General features: G+C 55.0%; 1 protein-coding gene across 5 annotated transcripts in view; it reads left to right on the top strand.

Moving 5' to 3' along the window:
• BCL11B (BCL11 transcription factor B) overlaps positions 1-21,420 on the top strand; it is a 95,161-nt gene that overhangs the window by 60,398 nt on the left and 13,343 nt on the right. Inside the window, exon 1 of one of the 5 annotated variants that reach the window (XM_060620725.3) lies at positions 11,963-13,604. The exons of the other annotated variants lie outside the window; for them this stretch is intronic. Within the exon in view, the coding sequence (XP_060476708.2) occupies positions 13,253-13,604 (352 nt within the window). The 5' untranslated portion in view covers positions 11,963-13,252. Of the gene's footprint in view, positions 1-11,962; positions 13,605-21,420 lie in introns of those variants that run through there. 5 annotated transcript variants of the gene reach the window in all.

Below are 21,420 nucleotides of genomic sequence, written 5' to 3'. Positions count from 1 at the left end.
AAGTCGACGTGCAGACTTAGGCAGAGGGCATGGTCGACCTGGCCAGTTCAACCCTGGGCTGCAGTCTCTGAGGTCCTGCCTGGGCCTTCCTCTGATCTAGCTTCCGGGAGCAGTGGGTCCTGCCGGCCTGAGGCCCAGGCTGCCCCCCACAAGGCCCGGCCAGGCTCCCCAGGGGTGTGTGTGCCAGTGGCACCTTGTTGACATCACTGTGAGCCCTGACGGGTGAGCTTCTCGTTCCCTCTTGTCCCAGTGCCACGGGGTTTCCGTGGCTGTTCTCTGCTCCCAGCCGGGAGCTCTTGCACTGACCTTGTCCTGGCCTGGGACTTGGCTTGTTCTGTCACATGGCCTCTGTGGTCTCCGTGGATTTCCACCCCAGGGCCGTGGCCTGCTCTCCGGTCGCTTGAGAATTCCCTGCTGATGTCAGTGAGGCTGTGTGTTTTGAACAACAAGCAGCAGAGTTTTGGGGTCTAGTGTGCACGTGAGCTGAGAGAGGTGGGATGGCAGCTGCGTCTTACAGATGAGGAAACTGAGGCTCAGAGAGTCAAGGCTCCCCTTGGAACTGCATGGCTGGGAAATGGCAGCAAAGGACTCCATGCTGGTCGCGAGGTCCCGGCCCTTCTGTCCTTCTCGTGAGGCACGGTTTGAGTGCAGAGCCTATCCCGTGCAGCTGTCTGAGTCTCGTCCGCTGTCACTGTGCTGTGCCCGGGACACGTTCTGGCTCCCCTGTGGAGCTGCCCCCACCCTCTCTCCGCCTGGGCGTCCTTGTTCCTGTCCATGCTGGACTTGCCAGCTGCAGTGTTTGTGCCTGTGTGTGTGTGTGTGTGTGTGTGTGCATACGCGCGCATACCTCCCCTCTAGACCGGACCTCGGCTGAGGCAGGGACGGTGTCTTTCGACCTGTGTATCTCTGACACGAGCGTCGTGGATGGGTATCAGACTGATTCTTCCAGCAAACACGCCTCCGTGCTACCCCACTGTACCTTGGGCCAGGAACGTGTCAAAATGGGGCCCGGCCAAATTCTGGAAAGGGGCTTTGCCCCCCAGCCTCCCTGGACAGGGTGGAGGCAGCTGCATGTGTCGCCTCCCAGGCGAGCGTTATAACCAGAATCGTGAAGTCTGGAGCCACAGGGAACCTGAAAACCTTCTTTCCTCTTGTTAAAGGCCACCCCGTACTTGGTCTTGCTTTGGTTGATTCCCCGTCTGGGCCGTGAAGGAATGGCTCTTTTAGGACTTCAGCGCTTCTGGAGACCTCGAGAAAGCTAGGTGTAAATATTAGAGCCTGCCAACAGCCAGTGGCAGCAAGTTCCTAATAAACAGACTCCCAAGTAAATAACGTGGTGATTATCAGGCCAGCAGCCCCAGAGACGCTGGGCTCTGTGGGGGCTGGTCCCCGCCCGCACCTGGGATCCAGGGCTCAGGGCCTGTGGCTGACACCCCAGCTGTCAGCCTGGCTTTGCCGGAGAGGGAAGGGATGGGGCACCCGGGCGAGCTCAAGTTCAAACTGTGTGGCCCAGAAGGACGAGGGCCGAGGTCCTTCGGCTCTGGCTTTGAAGGGCTCAGAGTCCCCCACGGGAGCGTGAACTCCCTCTGGCTGCGTTCTCGGCCTCCAGGGCCCGCTGGACTCCTCTCCCAGTGCTGCCTGCTGTGCTCAACCATGCTAGCCAGGCCTCTGTCGTAGCTTCCATTTGTTATAAGATGCCCACCCTGTGCCAGGCCTGGTACACCTGTTATCTCATGTCCTCCTGAGGCTGCTACTGTGATATTGGTATGAGGAGGCGGGGACGTGGGGTCTCTGTGACTCGCCCGGAATCACCCATTAACACATGGCGCGTTTCCAGCTGGAGCTGTGGGACCCTGCTCGGCCAGAACCCCAGTGCTCAGGGCAGGTTACTGTCACGTGTCTGAGCCTGGCCTCGTGGGCTTCTCGCTCTCTCAATGGGCCCTGGGTACCTCTGCCCTCCAGCCTGGCCAGACTCTGTCCAGGGAGTCCCTGGGTCTCCAGGCAGCCGGGACCCTACTCGGCGAAAAGCTCCCCCAGGCAGCGCTCAATACACGCCTGTGGGCCCAGCTGGTCAGGTTGTATCCTCCTTGTGCGGGACAGCAGGGCTCCCAGGGCACAGGGTGTGCTTCGCGTGTCTGCCTCTGGGTCTCAGCACTCAGTGCAGGACTTGGCACCCAGGAGGGTCTGCATGAATGAAGGGTGTGTTTGGAGCCTTCTTGCTACCAGGGGTGGGTGGGGGACTGGAAGTGACTGGAGTGAGTGCCTGAAGCTTGCTCAGTTGCATCACATGCAAGAATTCGAGTCCAGAGGACTTGGCTGGAGGGGGCTTAGGTAGGAAGGGAAGGAGTGGGGGGTCTAACCCAGGTGAGGTCTGAGTGTGGCGTCTGCAAAGGCTTATGGTGATGCAGAGGGACCCCTGAGCTGGAGTGCCATCCTGTTCCCATGCCCTCTTTTGGTATTCGTGCCGTAGCTGCTTCCATAATAAAGGGATGTGAAATCTCTTACTTTAAGTAAACCAGTGGCAGGAGCCTTCAAACAGCCATAAAAGGATGGGAGTCATACAAGCAAGGAAGGGACTAGAGAGCTCGTCCGGGAACCTGTATTTCAGTGGAGCACAGAATTTGGCTCTGAGCCTCCTGGCAGCCTGGCCACAGGGGAACCCTGGTGAATTCTGCTTTGCTTAGGAAAGAAAAATGGTTCAGGATAGAGAGATTTTTGCATCAACCTCAATCCTGGGAGACTTCCTCCCATGGTTTGTTAGCTCAGGTAAGGCCTTTATCTAACACGAAAGTCCAGATAGTAAATATTTTAGGCTCTCCGGGCCAGTGACCTCTCTTGTAGCTAATCAGCTCGGCCATCGCAGAACGAGAGTATTCATGGACAGTGTGTATGTACCCACTTGGGTACGACTGTTGTTTCAGTAAAACTTTATTTACAAAAGCATGTGGCCAGTCCATGGCCTGTAGTTTGTGGATCTCCAAGATAAGGAGTAATAAACGTGATGCCGAGGGATCGTTCTAACATTAGCACACACAAAAAGCAGGCATCTTCTCATTGACCTTGGAGGCAGTTGAGACAAAACCTAAGTAGAGAGTCTGATCCGTCTTCCATCAGACCTCCTCTGTCCAGACCATCTCCCAGACCTCATTCTGCCCCTGGAGAGAGAGAGAATTACATGCATATCCGGTCGGGGGCCACTGGCCCGGGCGTTGGCCTCCCAAAGCCTCAGCCTGCAGGTGGAAGGCAGCCCTGTGGGCTCCCCTCCTGTGGGACCAGGCTGTCCCTGTGGGGTTGATCTTCCTTCAACAACTTGTTTCTGCAAAACAGATACGTGAAGGAAGACCAGCAGTTGTTGGAGGCAAAATAGGAAATTTCTGTGAATTCCACATATTACCACATACTTTTTTTTTTTTTAATGTTTTTATTTACCTTTGAGAGAGAGAGAGAGAGAGAACCAGAGTGCGAGCATGGGAGAGCAGAGAGGGGGGAGACACAGAATCCGAAGCAGGCCCCAGGCTCTGAGCTGTCAGCACAGAGCCCAGTGTGGGGCTCGGACTCGTGAACCTCGAGATCATGACCTGAGTCAAAGTTGGACGTTAACCGACTGAGCCACCCAGGCAGCCCCTTTACCACGTCGTTTCAGTTTGGTTGTTTACTCACTCCTGACCCCCGTTCCACAGAGGCTGTGAGGACTGCATAGACGTACGTTTTGCCTCTTTTTCTTCCTCTGCAAAATGGAGGTTCACAAAGCACCAGGACAGGACAGGCACACAGGAGGTGCAAGGAATTAATTTTCTTCTTTCCTTCAGTGCTAGAGTGGCCAATGCCTTGTAGTATGGTTGCATTTAACTAACAACTGTCAGAAGTGGGTGGTGCAGCCTTTGGGACGATCTTTGAATTTTTCCAAAACTGTAGAAAACCCGAATGAGGGCACCAGAGTAGACAGGAACTCTCTGGGGGCCCAGCTGGCTCTGGCATCCTGGGTGGGGAGAACCTCTGGCCACCGGGTAGAAGCACTGTGTGTCGCTGGCAACTCCGGAATTCTCTCTCAGCTGCCCAGATGGTCTTACTTTCACGGACCTGCATTATTCTAATTCTCCCTTCCCGCTGCTTCGAAAGATCGCGTTTCCATTAAGTAATGATCATTGCATCCTCCCTTTAAAAGCAATATCACTGGAGGCACATCTTCTGAACACCTGCCCGCAGGTGATCCGAGACTCTGCCCACCTGGTCCCAGGTACCTGTCGGTGAGGCAGTGGCAGTAACGGTCTTGTCGCACCAAGTGGGCTTAATTTAGGTTCTAAGCCAAGCGACTGTGTTTTACTTTGCCCTTGCGGCCCTGTTTTGGATACATTCATAAATTTCTTTAACATTTTGAACAGTTTTAAAAATGTTTATTTACTTACTTTGAGAGAGATAGAGTGCGTGTGTGTGAGCAAGGGAGGGGCAGAGAGAGAGGGAGAGAGAGCATCCAGAGCGGGCTCTGTGCTACCAGCACAGAGCCTGACTCGGGACTCCATCCCACGAACCATGAAATCACAACTTGAGATGAAATCAAGAGTCGGATGAGCCACCCAGGCGCCCCCTTGAACATTTTTGAACAGTGTCCTTCATGATGACCTTTAGGGACCCAAGGATGGAATTAGGACACTGGTGCTCAGTTTTGTCCGCTTGGGCTCAGGCTCGTGCTCTGCCTGGGAATGAGGCGCATTGCCCATGAAGAAGAAGGATTTAGAAGTCTTGTCGGCTCATGTCTGCTCCCAGCTCCCAGCTGCCCAGCACTGGCCTGGGCACGGAGGATGTGCTCGGTGCCCTCATGTGTTGGGAAGGCAGCTGAGGGGTCACTGAGTGCCCCACCCGCCTTCCTGGGCACTGTTGGGGGGAAATTCCGGGGCAGGGGAGCAAGCTTCTGAATCTGCCACCTGCCTTGCTGTGCCGGCTGCCCCGTCCCCCACCCCGTGCCGCACCTGTGGTCACTGCAGACAGGAGATACTCGGGGCCGCTCAGGTACAGGCCAGCAGCTCACAGCTGCCTCAGCCTCTGTGCCGATGATGCCAGGGAGGGAGATGCCTTAGCTCCAGATGCCTGACAAGTGGCTGGCCCCCAGAGTCCACCAGGGGCCTCCCACACAGCTCAAGCATGGGTGCCGTCTGCAACAACTTCCTGGGACAGTGACTGTCCCCCTTCAGCTGCACACCCCCTGCCATCATACCCGAGATGGCCTTTTCCATTCCAAGGCTAGGATGTGACTTGAGCAGGGTCCCAGAGGGCCCGTGCTCTGTGGGCTGGGGCCGGGGCAGTGGGAGAGGTTGGGGTTGTCCTCGAGAGGTAGAGAGGGCCACTTCCTCCGGTGCTGGGCTGCAGTGATGCTTTTAGGGGTGTGTGTGGGGGGAGGTCCCTTCATAACGCGCCCCTATCCCCCACCTGAGACAGCCTGCTGCAGAAGGTGCATATAATGGACCCGTTTGTGAAATGAAAGAGCAGAGAATGAATGAAAGAGTGAGCTCTTTGAAGGCGGTCGTCTTGTCAGGATCCCCACGGTGCCTGGCGCGTAGTAGGTGCTCAGGAAATGCTTGTTGAACAAACAAACCGAGGAGGAACCCATTTTGAACTTGCTTTTGAGAAATTAAGGCCACGGACACAGCACCGTGTGTTCTGTCCATCCCACATCCTGAGGATGTGTGCGCTGTTTCTGCTGAGGTGTAGACAGGATTTACAGGTGCGGACCCTCCATTTGGTGCCTGCCGTGGAGACCTGCTCTGCCCTGCCGAGGCCGCAGGGGACGAGAAGGGGGCCGGTGGGCAGCGGTCCTGCTCTCTGGTCCTCTCCAGTCTCTGAATCTCTCTGGGAATGGGCGATCTTTGAGATAGCACACGGAGGGGCCCCGCCTCATGCCTGGGCCCGCTGGGGCTTTCTTCTGTCAGAGCCGGGTGTGGCTAGTGAACGGCCGACGACGGGGGTGAAGGGGCCCCGTGGGATTCTCTGCAGACGCAGTTTCCAGTGGCTGCCCCTCCCCCAGAGCACGTGGGCCACGAGGCCAAGTTGTCTGGTCCAGCTCCCTGCCCCACCGGAGACCCAGGTCCGGGGAGGGGAAGGGTCTTGTTTGGGTCACTTAGCAGGGGTGGAACTGCATTAGACCCCAGGCTTGTTCCGCCTTGCTGCCCCACTGCCCCCGTGGTGAGCTGGCCTGAGCGAGGCTGGGGTCAGGGGTCACACTGCCCTGCACTCATGAGGGCTGTTGGACGTGGCCTCCAGTGGCCAAGAGGTGGCTTCTTCTGTCTGCCCAGGGCTTTGGAAGGATGCAGGCCCTGCCCTGGCCTTGGGGGGAGCCTTTGGGGGAGGCGCTCTTGCTTTCCCCTCGGCCCCGTGAGTCCGCCCTCCATCCCTTGAGCTGTCACGTGGTGCCGTGGTCTGAATATTTGTGTCCCCCTGCCTCCAGTTCACGTGTTTAATCCTAGCTCCCAAAGTGATGGTATTAGGGGGCAGAGGCTCGAGGACGCGATTAGGTCACAAGGATTAGTGCCCCCTTTGTAAGAGACCCCAGAGCGTCCCCGCACCCCCAGTCTCTTCAGCCACAGCAGGAAGGCTGCCGTCTGGGAACGAGGCAGGGGGCCCTCACCCGACCCCACATCTGCTGGTACCTTGATCTTGGACTCTCGGCCTGTGAAACCGTGACAAATAAAAGTTTGCTGTTTGCCAGCCGCCGGGTCTGTGGTGCCGTCAGGGAGCCCCAGTGGACTGAGACGCTTCAGGACGGGGAGCCCCTGGGTTTTCCTTTTCATTCCAAGGCACAGTCGGCTGACCAGCCAAGTGCTCCCCGGCACCCTCTCTGACCAACGCCAGCAGACTTGGTGAGCTCCTCCTGGGCTCTACCCCATAGAAAGCTTTCACAAGAACAAACAAACGACCCCAGGTGTTCACACAGAGGCCAGCGTGTCTGACTGGTGCTGTGGGTGCGTCCCACTGGGTGGTACCTGAAACCCCCGCCCCTGGAGGCACCAGGGTCCCGAGACAGGTGCGGTGCCCAGAGGTGCCACATAAAGAGCCAGGGGACCTTCAAGGAAGGCGGGGAGCTCTGGAAGGGGGTCTGAGCCGGACGTGAAGGAGGCAGAAACATTCCCCAGTGGTACAGAGTGCGAGAGACCGTGTGAGGCAGAGGGACTGGACCGCCTGGGGTGTGAGGGAACAGGAGACTCTTTGGGACTCAGGAGTAGCTGCAGTGGCTCGATGTGGGGTGCCCGTCAATGAGGGTAGAGAGGGTAGAGAAGCTGGCAGCAGATGAGGGTGTTTGGGGCCCCGGTGTGGGGGTCTGCTGTTTCCCCAGGAGGCAGTCCTTGGTAGGCCCCTGGGGGCCCCTGGCTGTGTGACCTTGGATAAGTCACCTCACCTCCCTGAGCCTTAGGTTCTCATTTGTAAACTGGAGGGACCCCGCCCCCACCCCACCCCCGCAGTGAGATGATGATCGTGCTGATGAGAACGAAGATGGTTCCTGCTTCATCAGGCGGTTGAAGGTTTGAAGAAGGGTCTAGTGTGAGTGTGCCTAGTATTTGGGAAGGTTGCCCTGATACCGTGTGGCCCCTCAACTCCCCAAAACCCCTAGTATTTGAAGCATAAATTTTGTGATAGTTTTTCTTAAAAAAAATTTTTTTTAATATTTATTTACTATTGAGAGACGGAGACAGAGCGTGAGTGGGGGAGGAGCAGAGAGAGAGGGAGACACAGAATCCGAAGGTGGCTCAGGCTCCGAGCTGCCAGCACAGAGCCCGACGCGGGGCTCGAACTCACACACCGCGAGAGCGTGACCTGAGACGAAGTCGGACGCTTAACCGACTGAGCCACCCAGGCGCCTCAGTTTTGTGAGAGCTTTGCAACTACTGATTGGCTTTAAGCACTTGATGGTCAATTTGTTTCTCAGACATTCTTTAAAGTGAGTCTTGTTTGGCTTCCAGGACTAGAAATCTCTGGCTCAAGTTGTTTTTTCCTTTGTAGAAATATTTGCATGGGCCACTGGCCACTTCCCTTGGGCAACTGGGTGCTCTGCGGTGTGGATCCTGCCCTTAGGAAACCACTGGGTGTCTGAAAGTTGGGGTGATGTGTGTCCACTCTCTGACTTGCCTGGACGCCGGGGCTCCTCCCCACCATGCTGGGCCTGGCTGTGCCAACTTCTCTGTGTCAGCGGAGTCTGGTCTGGGAGGAAAAAGGCTCCAAGGGCTGCCTGAGGCAGCTGGCCGAGGATCGGGAGGGAGGGGGTGCTTTGCATTTGGTTTGGGTCAGCAAATACTGACCAAAGCTTGCTCTCTGCCAGGCCTGGGGGAGGCCCTGTCCTTGAGTGCAACCATTGTGGTCTCCCAGTTTCCATTGTGGGTCGGTCCGGAAGTGTCCGTGCCAGCCTCCTGCCCTGTACGTGGGCAAGTGCATTTGTAGGGGAGCCCAGGGCCCTCCCTGGCCATGACCCTGTCTGGAGGAGCGGGCCACGTGGGGTGAAAACAGATGGCCTTCCACCCTAGTCAGGGTCCCATGCAAGGTGGCTTCCCTGGGCTGGGGCAGAGGGTCATCTCCCTTTCTGGGGAGCAGATGAAACGCCTGGACCCCAGAAATAGGCCTGTCATGGTTGAAGGGCTTCCAGATCGGGGATCCTGAGCAGAGCGTGCTGAGTAGACCCCTTGCCCGATGGCTGCTGTGCCTGGGCCTCAGTTGCCACCCGCGTCCCCCCCCTCCGGCTGTGGGCGCTGGCCTTTCACACTTGGCACCGGCTCAGCTCTGGGCCTTCTGAGCAGGGATGTCAGAGTTCCAAATGGGACTTCCGCGGGGCCCTCCCCTGCCCACCAGGGTGGAGCTGGCTCACCCCTCAAGTCTGACCGGGCCTGGCTTTGGGGGCCAGGGAAGTGGGCGGGCTCTCTCTCCCCTATGACGTGGATCCCTGCCACAGCCCAGATTTCTAAACACTCACGGGTGGGCCTAGTGGGGTTTCACTGCTCACCCGTGCTGTGTTAATAAGATGGTTTAAAAAAAAAGAAAAGAAAAGAAAAAAGACAAGAGCCCTGCCTGCGGTGGGATTTGGTGCCTTTAGAAGCAGAGGGACAGAGAAGTAAGGGGGAGCTCTTCCACAAGAAATAGACTCTCACATCTTGGGATTTGGGGAAACAGAACAGGCGAGGCTTTTTTTTTTTTTTCTTCCTTCCTTCCCAGGCACTCCGTATTATTAAGACACTCTGTCTTATAAGGGATGCCGGATAATTAATCCTGTGGCGAGGCAATAGCAACAAACGTTAGAATATATTTAAATAATGAGGAAGCTCTTTAATGTGGACCTGTAGAATAATTGTGGGCCAGTGGCATGAAGGAGCGGGGATCCAGATTTATTGAAATGTACTCACCCCTTCAGAAGACGGGGGGTGTGTTCTTTTGTGTACATGCACACGCACACGCACGCATGCACACACACAGCGTTTAGCCAGAACCCTGCTAAGTCTTTTCCCTTTTCAGTCGAAAGGAATCAATTATGCCTTGTGGTCGCTTTCCAAAAACCACTTTTGATTGTGTGATTTTGTTTCAGTCGAGAGCTCCAATCAGCCCCTCAGAAACAAGCCGGGGAATAAACCCTCTCACCAAATATCTGGGCGTCCGTGCACATTCTCAGCAATTGAGAATATTGACAGCGATCAGAATTCCGTGGCTGTTGAAACCTCGCCTCTAATTGAACTGGGAAAGGTAAACCCAGATTCAGGGCTCTGCACGCTGTAATTGCAATAATTTAATTTAGCTATTTAACCTGTAATTCAGTGGTATTTATTAAGGAGCACGGGAGAAAATGAGGCCATTAGGAGCCAGAGATGAATACATTGAAATGAAAACGAACACTTCTAACTGCCAGTTGACCTTCGGTTTGTAGCAGTTTTTATTAGGCTGGTCACGGTAATTACCAGGACGTGAATCAGGGAGGAAAGTGAATAATTCCGTAATGAACATTTTTATTCATTATCTTGCATTTTCAGGAAGCGGAGAAGCACTGCGCAAAAGTATCGGCAACTCGCCTTTTCTGTTTGTTTTTTGAAAAATGATTGTTTGTGGACAATGGCCCCGTGCACGGCGTCATCCTGAGGAGGGAGTTGGCAGCCCGGGAGTCGGGAGAGAGGCGCACGGGTGTGTCGTCCGCGCTGGGCAAGCTCCTGGGCTGTGCCGGGGAGACTGCTGTCCAGACGCGGTGGGCATCCACCCGGCAGGGACCAGGAGAACCACATGCCTGCCGGGCCGGCCGGGGGCGCTTTTCCAAAATTAGTGATCAAATGGGAAGTTTTCTTGACGTGTGCTGACCCAGGCGTGGGGTCAGCCAGCTGTTCTTGCACCCTGTCAGGGTGAATGGTCTAGAGGTGCAGGGTTACGGGGGCCCCGGGGATAGCTGGGAACACGTAGTGAGATGCTTCATACCCCTGGACCTGCATATGGGGCGCCATCCTGAAGGTTCGCCAGGGATGTGCGGGAGAACGTGTACACGCACCTGCAGGCTCCTTGTAATGGTGGAAAGTTCTGGAAGCAAGTAGATCCCAGGAGGGAGGAGGATAGCTAGAAGGTGCAGTCTCCCGGTCGTATGGTGGGACACACAGAGCAACCAAAAATAATGACTTCACGGTGTCTCTAGCGATGTGGGAAAATGCTCCCAGTGTAACTCCAGGAGAGAAAAGCCCACAGCAAAACTGTACGTGATATTTCTTTAAAACTCAGAAGACCCTGTCACGTTGATTTCCAAAGTTATGGTGACTTTTGCTGATTGGAAAGAGAAGTTTCTAGCCGGGCACCTGTGATTTCATTAGCTCCTCCTGGCACTTCCCAGAAAACCATCCAGCCCTTTGATGTGGCAGGGCTACATGAGCTGAAGACTGTGTCAGCCCAGCCTTGGGGACAGCTTCCCAAAGGGGCTCAGTACCCTTGCGCCATTGGGAGGCGCCTTCGGGAGGCGCCTTCTTTCATTGACATTATTTCCATTCTCTGCTTGTGGCTCCAAATCGGAAGTCAGGGCCTCCGTGGTGCCCAGGCCTTCCTCCTCTGGGGCTGGGGCGCATGCATCCGAAGTGGGACATCTGTTGAGTTGGTGGCCCTGGTCCCTGCATCTCCTCTTCTGCTGCTGCGCACCACATCTCTGGCTGTGGTCCTTTCCGTTCAGATAGACGTGTTAGACTCGCACTCTCTAAATGCAGCTAGAGGAGCAAGTGTAGTGTGTACGTGTGTGCGCATGTGTGCATGTGTGCATGTATGCATGCATCTGTATGTGTGTGCACATGTGTATGTGTGCGCACATGTGTGCGTGTGTGTATGTGTGTGCGTGTGTGCATATGTGCACGTGTGCATGTGTGTGCACATGTGCATGTGTGTGCATGTGCCTGTGTGCATGTGTGTGCATGTATGTATGCATGCATCTGTGTGTATGTGTGTGCACGTGTGCGCGTGTGTGTATGTGTGTGCATGTGTGTGCATATGTGCACGTGTGCGTGTGTGCATGTGTATGTGCGTGTGTTCATGTGTGTATGTGCCCGTGTGCATGTGTGTGCATGCATGCATCTGTGTGTATGTGTGCATGCGTGTTCATGTGTGCGTATGTGCATGTGTGTATGTATGCATGCATCTGTGTGTATGTGTGTGCATATGTGTATATGTGCGCACGTGTGTGCATGTGTGCGTGTGTATATGTGTGCATATGTGCACGTGTGCATGTGTGTGCATGCATGCATCTGTGTGTACGTGTGCATCTCCGTGTGTGTATGTGTGCATGTGTGTATGCATGTGTGTATGTGAACGTGTGCATTGTGTGCATGCATGCATCTGTATGTGTGTGCATGTGTGTGTATGTGTGCCTGTGTATGTGCATGTGTACGTGTGTGTGCATGTGTGTATGTGCACGTGTGCATGTGTGTGCATGCATGCATCTGTGTGTATGTGTGCATCTGTGTATGTGTGTGCATGTGTGTGCATGTGTGCATCTGTGTATGTGTGTGCATGTGTGCATCTGTGTATGTGTATGTGTGCATGTGTATGTGTGTGCATGCATGCATCTGTATGTGTATGTGTGTATGTGTGCATCTGTGTATGTGTGTGCATGTGTGTGTGTGCATGTGTGTATGTGTGTGCGTGTGTGCAAGTGTGCATGTGCATCTTGGTGTTGTCAGAGGAACCTCATTAGATACACGGGTGATACCCACCCCGCCTCAACAGGGTCTTCAAGTCCTCCCTGGAGGCTTGCTTCTTGGGGGAGGGGGGTTGGAATTCTCTTTCCAATTTCTAATTTCCCAGCTCCACTCATTTTGTTTCTTAAGTGCACTATTGGTTATTGGGGGAAGAAATACAATGACAGGTCAGCCCTGAATTCAGAGTGTCTGGACCCCCCTTTGTGTAACAACCTCGGCCGACTGGCAAGAAGGGGTGAGGGGGGTTCCTGCAGGCCCCAGGGCGGTGCCTGGCACGTGCTGGGCCCTCTGCCCATGTGCCTGTCTGCCTCTGGTCTCCTTCTTGCTCATCTGCCTACTGTGTCTGACCTGATACCTCCATCTGTAATCCTGTACAGGCGCCAAAGAGATGACTATTGGCAAAGGCAGTGTCGGGTACCTTCTTAGAGCACGGGCTAGGGAGGCTGGAAGGCCCGCCATTGGCTTCTGGTTCTGCATCTCGGGTCTGGGTGTACTCCCAGGTGTGAGAAGGAAGTTCCCGAGATTATGTCCATGTCTTCAGGCCAAGTTCTAGCACAGAGTAGGCTCCTGGTGAAGGTTCCTTGTTCCCCCTCCAGCTCCGAGCTTGCTATTACCATGCTCAGCATGATAATCACAACACCTCCCTAACTGCAGAGGACCCAGTGGCACCTTGGATGTGAAAACACCCGGCTTATGCCAGATGCCCATCGAAAGAGCTAGCTGGGCTTTTGAGGCATCTAATATGGCTTCAGAAGCATTTGCATTTTTCAGAGTAGATGGGTGCACACGCTCTCTGCACACAGGGCTTCTGTGTCGTCGGTAGGGGCCCCAAGATCCCCTTGCCATCTCTCCCTGTCCTGTGGACACAAGGTATGTCTTCTCGGCCATGGGCACATATTTCCCCAAAGTGCAGCCGAGCCCTCTGAACCTCTGAAGCTTTGGGTCTCCTGGAATCTCGGGAGCATTTGCCAGAACAGCTGCAAACGGTTCGTGGCCAGAGGGAAGGGGCCGCTACGAAGTAGGAGCCTGGAAAGGCTGTGTGCGTCCTGGGACCTTTGGCTGAGGACGCATGGATGGTCATGGTCGTTGTTGGAGGGGGCACGGGGCTGTCTCCTCGCAGAGCTGGCTGGCCCACCTGCCTTGTAGGGGAAGAGGGAAGGCCAGAGCATCTAAGCCTCCGTGTTGGGGGGATAGCTAGGGCACCCCCTCCTCATTTTCTTAAGGTTCAGAAGAGAGGGTCACGGCACTGTGTCCCAGTAGCCACCATAGCAGAACGCGGCCTCCTCGTTCCTGTGGAGGAACTTTGGAACCTTTCCTCGTGGTTGCCTGGTTACAAGATCATCTGCCCAGAGTTCCCCAGAAGGGGCTTGGCTGGGGAGCCACAGGCAGGGGAGTCGGGGGAGAGTGGCTGCTGTTGGGAATGCAGTGAGTACATTCGATCATATCTAATTCCCATTTATGTTACGTCGGACAGCCCCACTGCCCAGCTGCCCTCTTGAAGCCTCGGACCGCTGGGGTTTTTTGATGCATGAATGAAGCCTGGGAAGTGGGCCAGGACTTGGCTCATGGGCTTCTTCATCATTTATTAGCTTCTAGTTTTAATTGTTTCCCGACTTCTTTCCAGATATTTATCTAGCAAGAATTGTCAGTCCTTGCTGCGCTGTGCAGACGCGAGGGGCGTGCGCCAACTGCAGAATGTTAACGGCTCTTCTGGGCGGCGGGCAGGCATTTCAATGGAGTCAAGCAGGTGTCGGGAAAGCAAGCTCCTACTGTGCGTTGTCAGCCGGCGCCGCGTGATGAAGGGGCCCGGATGGACCGGACGAGGCTCCTGTTACAGAGAGGCCTGCTGTCCCTGGGGAGGAGGGGGAGGCAGGTGCTGTCACACAGAGAGGTACAGTTTGTTTGGAGTGCCACCTGGGTTACAGGCCCCGGGACGTGTGGCCTCAGGCAGAGACCTCTCTGAGCCTTGGGTTCTCTGTCCAGGATCCGAGGTGACAAGCCTAGCAAAGGTTACTGAAAACGCGGAGATACTCGGGAAGCGTCTGATTGAGGGGACGGGCAATTGTTTTGGGGGTGCTGTGTCCCAGGGAAGTGTGGTGGGGCAGGGTGAGGTCAGGACGCTGGGCCGCGGATGTGGACATGATGTATCACCTGCCTTTTTGTACTGGTCCCACCTGGGAAGCGGGTTCTGGGGGAGCTCTGCAGACGACCTGCAGGGTGTGACGGGGGTGCCACTGGCAGCTTCTGTTCCTTCCCTTCCAGAGGGAGCCCTGGGTCCGCCATGTTGGTGCCTGAGGCGGTTTGGGAAGGTTCCTGAATCAGGAACCAGGGCTTGGCTGGTGTGTGACCTTGGGAAGTCCTTTCTCCACACCGGGCGGCCTTGGTTTCCCCATCTGGTACTGGTTGGGGTTGGGGACTGGGCGACCTTGCTTGTCACCTACCCTTAGTTTCACGATTTGGGTGGCCTCAGGCAGGCGTGAGTCAATCCTCAGCCTCGGCTTTCTCGTCTTTGAACCTCAGTGAAAATCCGTACTTCGGGGACCGCCGTGGGGGTGGAGAGGGGCCCTGCTGACCAGGTGCCCGAGATGCAAGTCTGTCGGCTCTCTGAGGGTCACCGTCATCAAGGGCAGTCGGCTCTGTGGCGGAGATGATGGGCTCTTGTGCCAGACCGTCCAGGCCTGGGTCTCGGCTCCTGCAGTTCCCTTCGGACCCCGGGCCTCGTAAATAAACCCGTTGAGTCTTATTTTTCTCCCCCAACGAGAGAGAGATGAGCTTACTGTTGAGGCCATTTTACCGATGAGGACTGAATGAGAGGCACAGAGAAGTTGAGTGCCTCATCCATGGTCGTCAGCTAGTAACTACTGAGCCTGGACCAGAAACCCATAGTACACATGGGGCAGCACTCCTGGGGGACCAGCCTTACACCCAGGCCCCTGGCTCTGCCCCCCACTGTAGAACAGGAATCCAGAAGTCCCAGCTCCTTGGCAGGCCTGGCCCACCAGACCTGGGTGTGTTTTCTGAACTGGTGCAGGCCATGCACTGACAGCTTCCTCTGCCACTGGGGACACTCTGGGACTGGAAATGTTTGTCTTCCAGAGGGGGAGGAGTGGGGACAGGCACCCCGTGTGGCAGCCCTACCCCCAGCCCTCAGTTTCCTGATTTTGCTTCTTTCCCTGTCATGTTTAGGAGATTTATGGTGGAGACCAGATGCTTCGTGTGCAGGGACATACACGTTTGTCACAGAGTTCCCATTCCTTTGGGAACCTGTTGAATTTGCAATTTGCTCTGGGGCCGTATTGATTGGCAGAAACCATCAAAACCCGCGGTGCCCTCGTTCATGTTGACAAGCGCGGGGTCCGAGAAAATGGCTGGATCTCGTGGCCGTAAGGCCCTGGTTTGAGGCGGCTGTAGGAAAGGGGGGAAAATAAAATCCCTCGCTTTTCAGCTTGCTTCTTGAGCGGGAGGTTAAAAAGCCCATTTTCGACTTGGGGTTTTTAAAGACCGATCCCTTCTGAGATTTGGCCCAAATGATTTGAAACAAAATGATCATAGGGTTGATTAAAAAGTGTGCCATCAATCTGTCTTTGTGGTCTGGACTGAAGCCTCTTGTTAACAGTGGAGTTTGTAAATGTTGTGTGTTTGACCATTGTTTCTTCACTCAGTTATGCTTCCTATCCTAGATTTGGGTGTACACACTTATTTCTTAGAAGGGAAGCTTTTTTTTTTTTTTTTTTTTTGCAGAAGGGAGTGGTGAAGTGGATGGGGGAGTTCACCCCTCTGCGGGCAGAAGCTGAGTTCTCTAGCATGTTCTGCCCAGCCGATGGTTATTATTCCCCCAGAAAATAATGTCCTTTTTTTTTTTTTTTCTTTTCCAACTTGCTTTTAACATTCTGCCCTTGGCATCTGTTCTAGGCATTGTGGACGAACCGTAGACTGTGTTCTGACAATGGGTTAAAGCAAGCACTTATTGAAAAGCATTCTCTACTTAATTACATTTCCTTCTTCTGGAAGCTATTTTAATTTTTTTTTTTTTTATAATCACATGTTAATTGTGTATTAGCGGGGCCTTTCTGATTAGTTGAAAACATAATGAAACCTTTGTAAACAACACAGAGAGAAAGAAAGAAGGAACGTGTGAAGCACAGGCAGTGCTGAGAGGCCAGAATGACTACATTTCTTGATTCCGGGGAGGGGTGGAAATTGTACCTGGATGTCCCTTTTTTGAGTGATGACCCCCGCTGCCCCATCCCCCCGGTTGGGGGAGGGGTGCGGGATCATGGCTACCGATCAGTGAAGGGAGGAGGGGTAGCTTCCTGAGGGGTCCTGCTCTTCCTGCCTCCGAGCTCTGTCCTGCTGCCATTCATTCATTCCCTTACTCATTCATTTCCTTTGCTCATTCATTCATTCACTCATTCACATTCTTAGCAGTAGCTTCCTCTGCTGAGCACCGATCAGGTGCCGGGTTCTTTACACGCACGCTGTAGACCCGCGTACAGGGGTTCATGCCACTTGGGGAGAGGGGAGCTTAGCTCACACTTGAGTAACTCATTCACGTTCAGCCGAGCCTAGAAGCCGGAGAACCGGATCTGTCAGGCCCAGGGACCCACATCCCCCAGTGCGGTTCTGAAGCCCTCGTGCCCCTTCCTGCACAAACTTCAGCAGGCTCGGAGACAACCTGGTACCTGTCTAGAGGGCAGATGGGTAGGAGGAGCCGGCCGGGCTGGGCCTCTGCCCGTGTGTGTGTGTGTGTGTGTGTGTGTGTGTGTGTGTGGTGGGGAGCAGGGGGCGCACGAAAAGGAAGCGTGCACCCGTCCCCAGAATGTGGCAGCATTGTTTCGTTTTCCACCTTTTGACATCTTTATTGAAAGCCCCAGCCCCCGTTTCCAGCCCCTGTTGTGGCGGGAGGGGCCCCGAAAGCCCTGCTCTGTTCCCCATTTGGAGGGCTGGGCTTACAGGGGTTTTGCAGTTCCCAGGCTGTTATTAGGGAAGCGTGGCCGGGGCGTTTGAAATGCAAGCGCTACTGTGAGCGAGCGCCAGGTTCACCGTGCGCGCTCCAAGGAAACGCGGCCAAGGCAGTGTTGTGAACAGCCGCCAAGCAAAACACACGCATGCCGTCCAGCGGAGCCAGCTCACTTCTGCAAACAGAGGAAAAATTGACTTTCTGATTTGGAGTGTTTCTGCAACTAAGAAGAACCACTCGAGTGATTGTTCTAAAAATATTCTGGAGGCAGCACGTTCTCGAAGGCCTCGGGATTCTGAGCGGTCCTTAATTGTGCTTTTTATGTAATCTCTCTGGATCGTGGTTTTTAAAAAAAGGAATTTGCTTAAGCCCGTGCGGTCATCTTCCTGCCCCCCCCAACCCAGCCGCTCATGTCCCCCCCCCCGCCCCCCCCCCCAAGTATTGCTGCAGCGTGAAAGAGTGCCATACACAGCAGAAATTGTATTTTTATCTCTTTGACTTCAGGAAGTATATTTGGGTTTTCATCTCCTGCAGCCGCTGTCGCAAGGCTCACATCTGAGCAGCCGAATCTAGGGCAGCCCCTCACGTCCCTGCTCTGGTGGCCGAACCCAGTTCTGGAGGGAGGCGTCCCCCAGGCAAAAGGGCTTCTTGAGGAGGGCTGGGGCGAGGGGGTGCCGGCACCTTTGACGCCCCTGCTCCCGCTGCCCGTTCAGCCTGGCGTCCCCCTTCACGAGGCACAGAGCTCCCTGGGGGCCCCGGACCCGCCGTTCCCGGCGACTGTGGGATTCAGATGATTTCTGCAATAATGAAGCTGACTGGGTTGCCACCAGCTCCTTGACTGCCAAAAAAGTAAACGATGTCGGCCCCTCCTCCTTCTCTCTGATTCTCTGTTTTCTCTCCACCCTCTCTCCCCACCCCTCCTCTCTCTCTGCCTTTACCCCGACTCCCCACTTCTCCCTGGCTGTCTGTTTTGCAAGTTCAGCCCACAGCGCCTACAAGGCTGGAGGATTTCTTGTCGTTGGGTGTTGAACAGCATCCCTGCCTTGACCCAGTGCCAGTGACACCCTCACCTCCCCCAGTCGTGGCAATCAGAAATGTCTCAAGACATCGCCAGTCCTCACTGGAGGGTTTTTTTTTTTTGTTTTTTGTCCCAAACTCTCAAGCAGAAAAAGGCCTGGGGATTATTAGGACCTATTTTTAGGTTTACAAATAAGCAATAATAGGGTGGGAGCAAAGGCCTTGGAAATGGAGAATGAGTCCCCACTTGAATTTCACCCCCCAGAGTGAGTTTTTAAAAAAAGAAGTCGCCGGATGCTCCCGGTTTGAGGGATGGCCCCCGGTGTGGCCGATGAGGGGCGGTTAGCTGTCCCTTCACAGCTTTGTTTGCAGGGGTTAGAATGACCAGAGTCTGTGCCTTCACGTAATCAAGCTGTTTCCTCTAAAACGTCTCCTGTGCTGAGCTTATCAGACAGCTTTGCTAGTGTTAGGTAACTGATCACCGTATTAGTGAAGCGACAATCGAGAGGAACTTGCCAGTGGTTTTGGCATCATATGCCAGGACTTGCTCTGTACAATTGCCCTCCCTCCCTTCTTCTTTCCTTCTCTGCCTCCTTTCCTCCCTCTCTCTCTTCACTTCCCCCCTTCCCTTAGAGATTTTTGCCCCCGTGGTAGGAATCAGACGTCGCCTGCTCACTGGCAAGCACCTCATTTTGACGACACAGGCCGTTCCCCGTTTGCAGGAATCCCGTTCTGTGGCCTTGAACGCTGACTCATTACTGGGGCAGCCAGGAGGGGTCAGGTGCCAGGTCATTTCGCCCATCGGCAGACTCATCTTTGAGGGATCTGGAAGTGGGTGGTCAGCGGGTCTCGTGCCGGCCTTCCTTGGGGCGGTGCGTGGCCAAGGATGCGTGTGACCGCGAGAGAGCGATTTCCTGGGCTCAGCCAAAACCCATGCTTCCGCCGGCTTCTCTCCGCCAGCTGGCCACCAGAGCCAGCCTGGAGGTGCGAGAGCCATTTGGAATCACAGGACTCCACCTCCCCTGAGGCCTGGGCTTCTCGGCTTCGGGTTCTCCAGTGCAGACCGGACAGCACCACCCTGGGGGCCTCCTGGCCCCAGATTGTACAGTCAGTTTGGGCTGCTGGTCCCCTGCGCGCCCCCCTTGCTCCGCCCACCCCCTGTGTCACTAGCACGGCCCCCTGCCCCTTGGCATTGCTGCCGCTTTCATGTGCCCTTTTGGGGGGGGCAGCGCTACGAGAACCAGCTGGCACCTGCTGGGTGTGCCACCGGCAGGAGCCCCATCTCGCCCAGCCCCTGAGCCGTGGTTGGCTCTGGCCATTGGGCCTGCCCAGCCACCACGCCGAGGCAGCCGGTGTTTCCAGAGGGGCCATGTTGTAAGCGTGCCCGTCATTCTCTCCCCTTCGCAGGTGTGCGTGCGCGCGTGTGTGAGAACCCGTGTGTCTGGGAGGTGGAAGGGTTCGGTCTGTCTTTTCCATAACCTCCGAGGCACTTGCTACATCTCTGAACCCTCTGATTTTCTGGCGGCACCGGGCAGTTCGGCTGCGCGCGGAGCGCCCCGCACTGTGGACGCGGTGCGGCGCCTGGCGAGGATGACCATCTCCCCGGCTGCCGGCGGGGCTGGAGGAAGCTGGCACCGTGGCAGAGGCGAAGCTCTGCAGAAGTGCCGCGGGTTTTTCATATGGAAATGTGAAATAATGGGGTGATTAAATAGAGCTGTATATTAAAGTACATCTGACATTAGAATTACCATAATGTGCTGTAGCCTTAGGCTGAGTACTTTATTTGCCATCTGCGTCGGCCCAAAATCCCCCGGGGAAGCGCTAAAATATTCTGAATAAACTCAGCCCGAGTTCTTATTGAGAGTAAAATACCATTTGTGGCACGTCGTATTGATTCGTCTTAATTGTGGTGCAGAAAAGAACATTCACTCGCTGATGACTTTTGTGCTCGGTGACAAGCTGGCTGGAGTAACTCAAACACTGCAGTTGGTTAACCTGGACGGGGCCAGGCGGGCACCTCGGCCCCAGCCAGGGTGCGGCGGTGCCCCCCCCCCCCCCCCAGGGGACGCGCCACAGCTGGGGCTCCCCGCCAGCCCCACCGCGCTGTTCTCCAGGGAGGGTGCCTGGGAGATGGGTGCCCCATTCGGGGGGCAGGGGAGGTTCCCGCGCTGCCTGCGGGCCCCTCGCTGTGCCTGGCCTTGCCCCTGCACCCGGGGGGAAGCGCTGACCGGCTGCGGAAGGACGATGTTGTGGCCCGTTGTCCTCAAGGGGCCATGGCTTCCGTCTCAGCCTGTGGTCGGAGAGGCGTACTGTGCATATTGAAGAAAGCAAAACTAAAAGAAGAGAAGGAGAAGGGGAGGAACCCACCCACCCAGGCAAACCCAAGCGTGGCTGGTTGCCGGTTAGTGGCGGTGGGACCCGGTAACCGTCCCTGCAGCCCTTCGGAAGGGGTGGGGGGAGGGAGGGCGGCACAGTAAAGACAGATGACTGGTTGGTGGGAAAACACTTGGTGATCCAGACAGCGCTCCCCCATTCGCGCGGTCCAGTTTTTATCCTATAATTGCCTATCATTATACACAATTTAAATATTCAAACATTCTCCACAAACCTTGGGCTAGCGTGTTTTTATTACAAATTCAGAACAAGGGAATAACCTTTAACTTCAGAGACAAATGAGACAAATTTACAAGTGCATGTCTGCTGTTTTCTTGTGTTTTATCAATCCCCGTGGACCGGAACACTTTTGCTATAACGCCACTCTGAACAATATACATATATTACTACTTGTTTGTAGTGTGTCGGTAATGAGTCCCCTCTGCATTCGCTAACCTATATAACTCGGCGTCGAGGCTCTCCATAACGTCAATTATCTCCTCGGAGCTAAACGTACACTCCATTAAAACGAGATTTACTGCCCCTGCAATACTTCTTGGGGTGGAATGCGGAGATTTTTGTGGATTTAAGGAAAGGAAGGAAGCCTTATTCCTGCCTGGTGAAGGAAGTCATGAATAATGGAGAAGAGAGACTTCCTGTGTCAGCCAGAACGCGTGCGTGAGGCACCACGAGGTGTGCCCACGTCTGCTCACAACGGCTCTCAACACACACCCGCGGCGCGTGCCTTGATTTTTTTTTTTTTCTTACCTGTTCGTTTCTTAATTCACTCTTTATTTTTCCATTAAATGATAAGGAGGATTTGCACCATGCTTCTTCCTCTTCACATCCTCTGCTAAGTTCCTGTCCCCAGAGTGCTGGAATCCTTTCGGA

Source organism: Panthera onca, chromosome B3, assembly GCF_046562875.1.
Source record: "Panthera onca isolate mPanOnc1 chromosome B3, mPanOnc1 haplotype 2, whole genome shotgun sequence".
In the NCBI taxonomy this organism is placed as follows: domain Eukaryota; kingdom Metazoa; phylum Chordata; class Mammalia; order Carnivora; family Felidae; genus Panthera; species Panthera onca.
This window is presented reverse-complemented; position numbering and strand designations above follow the sequence as displayed.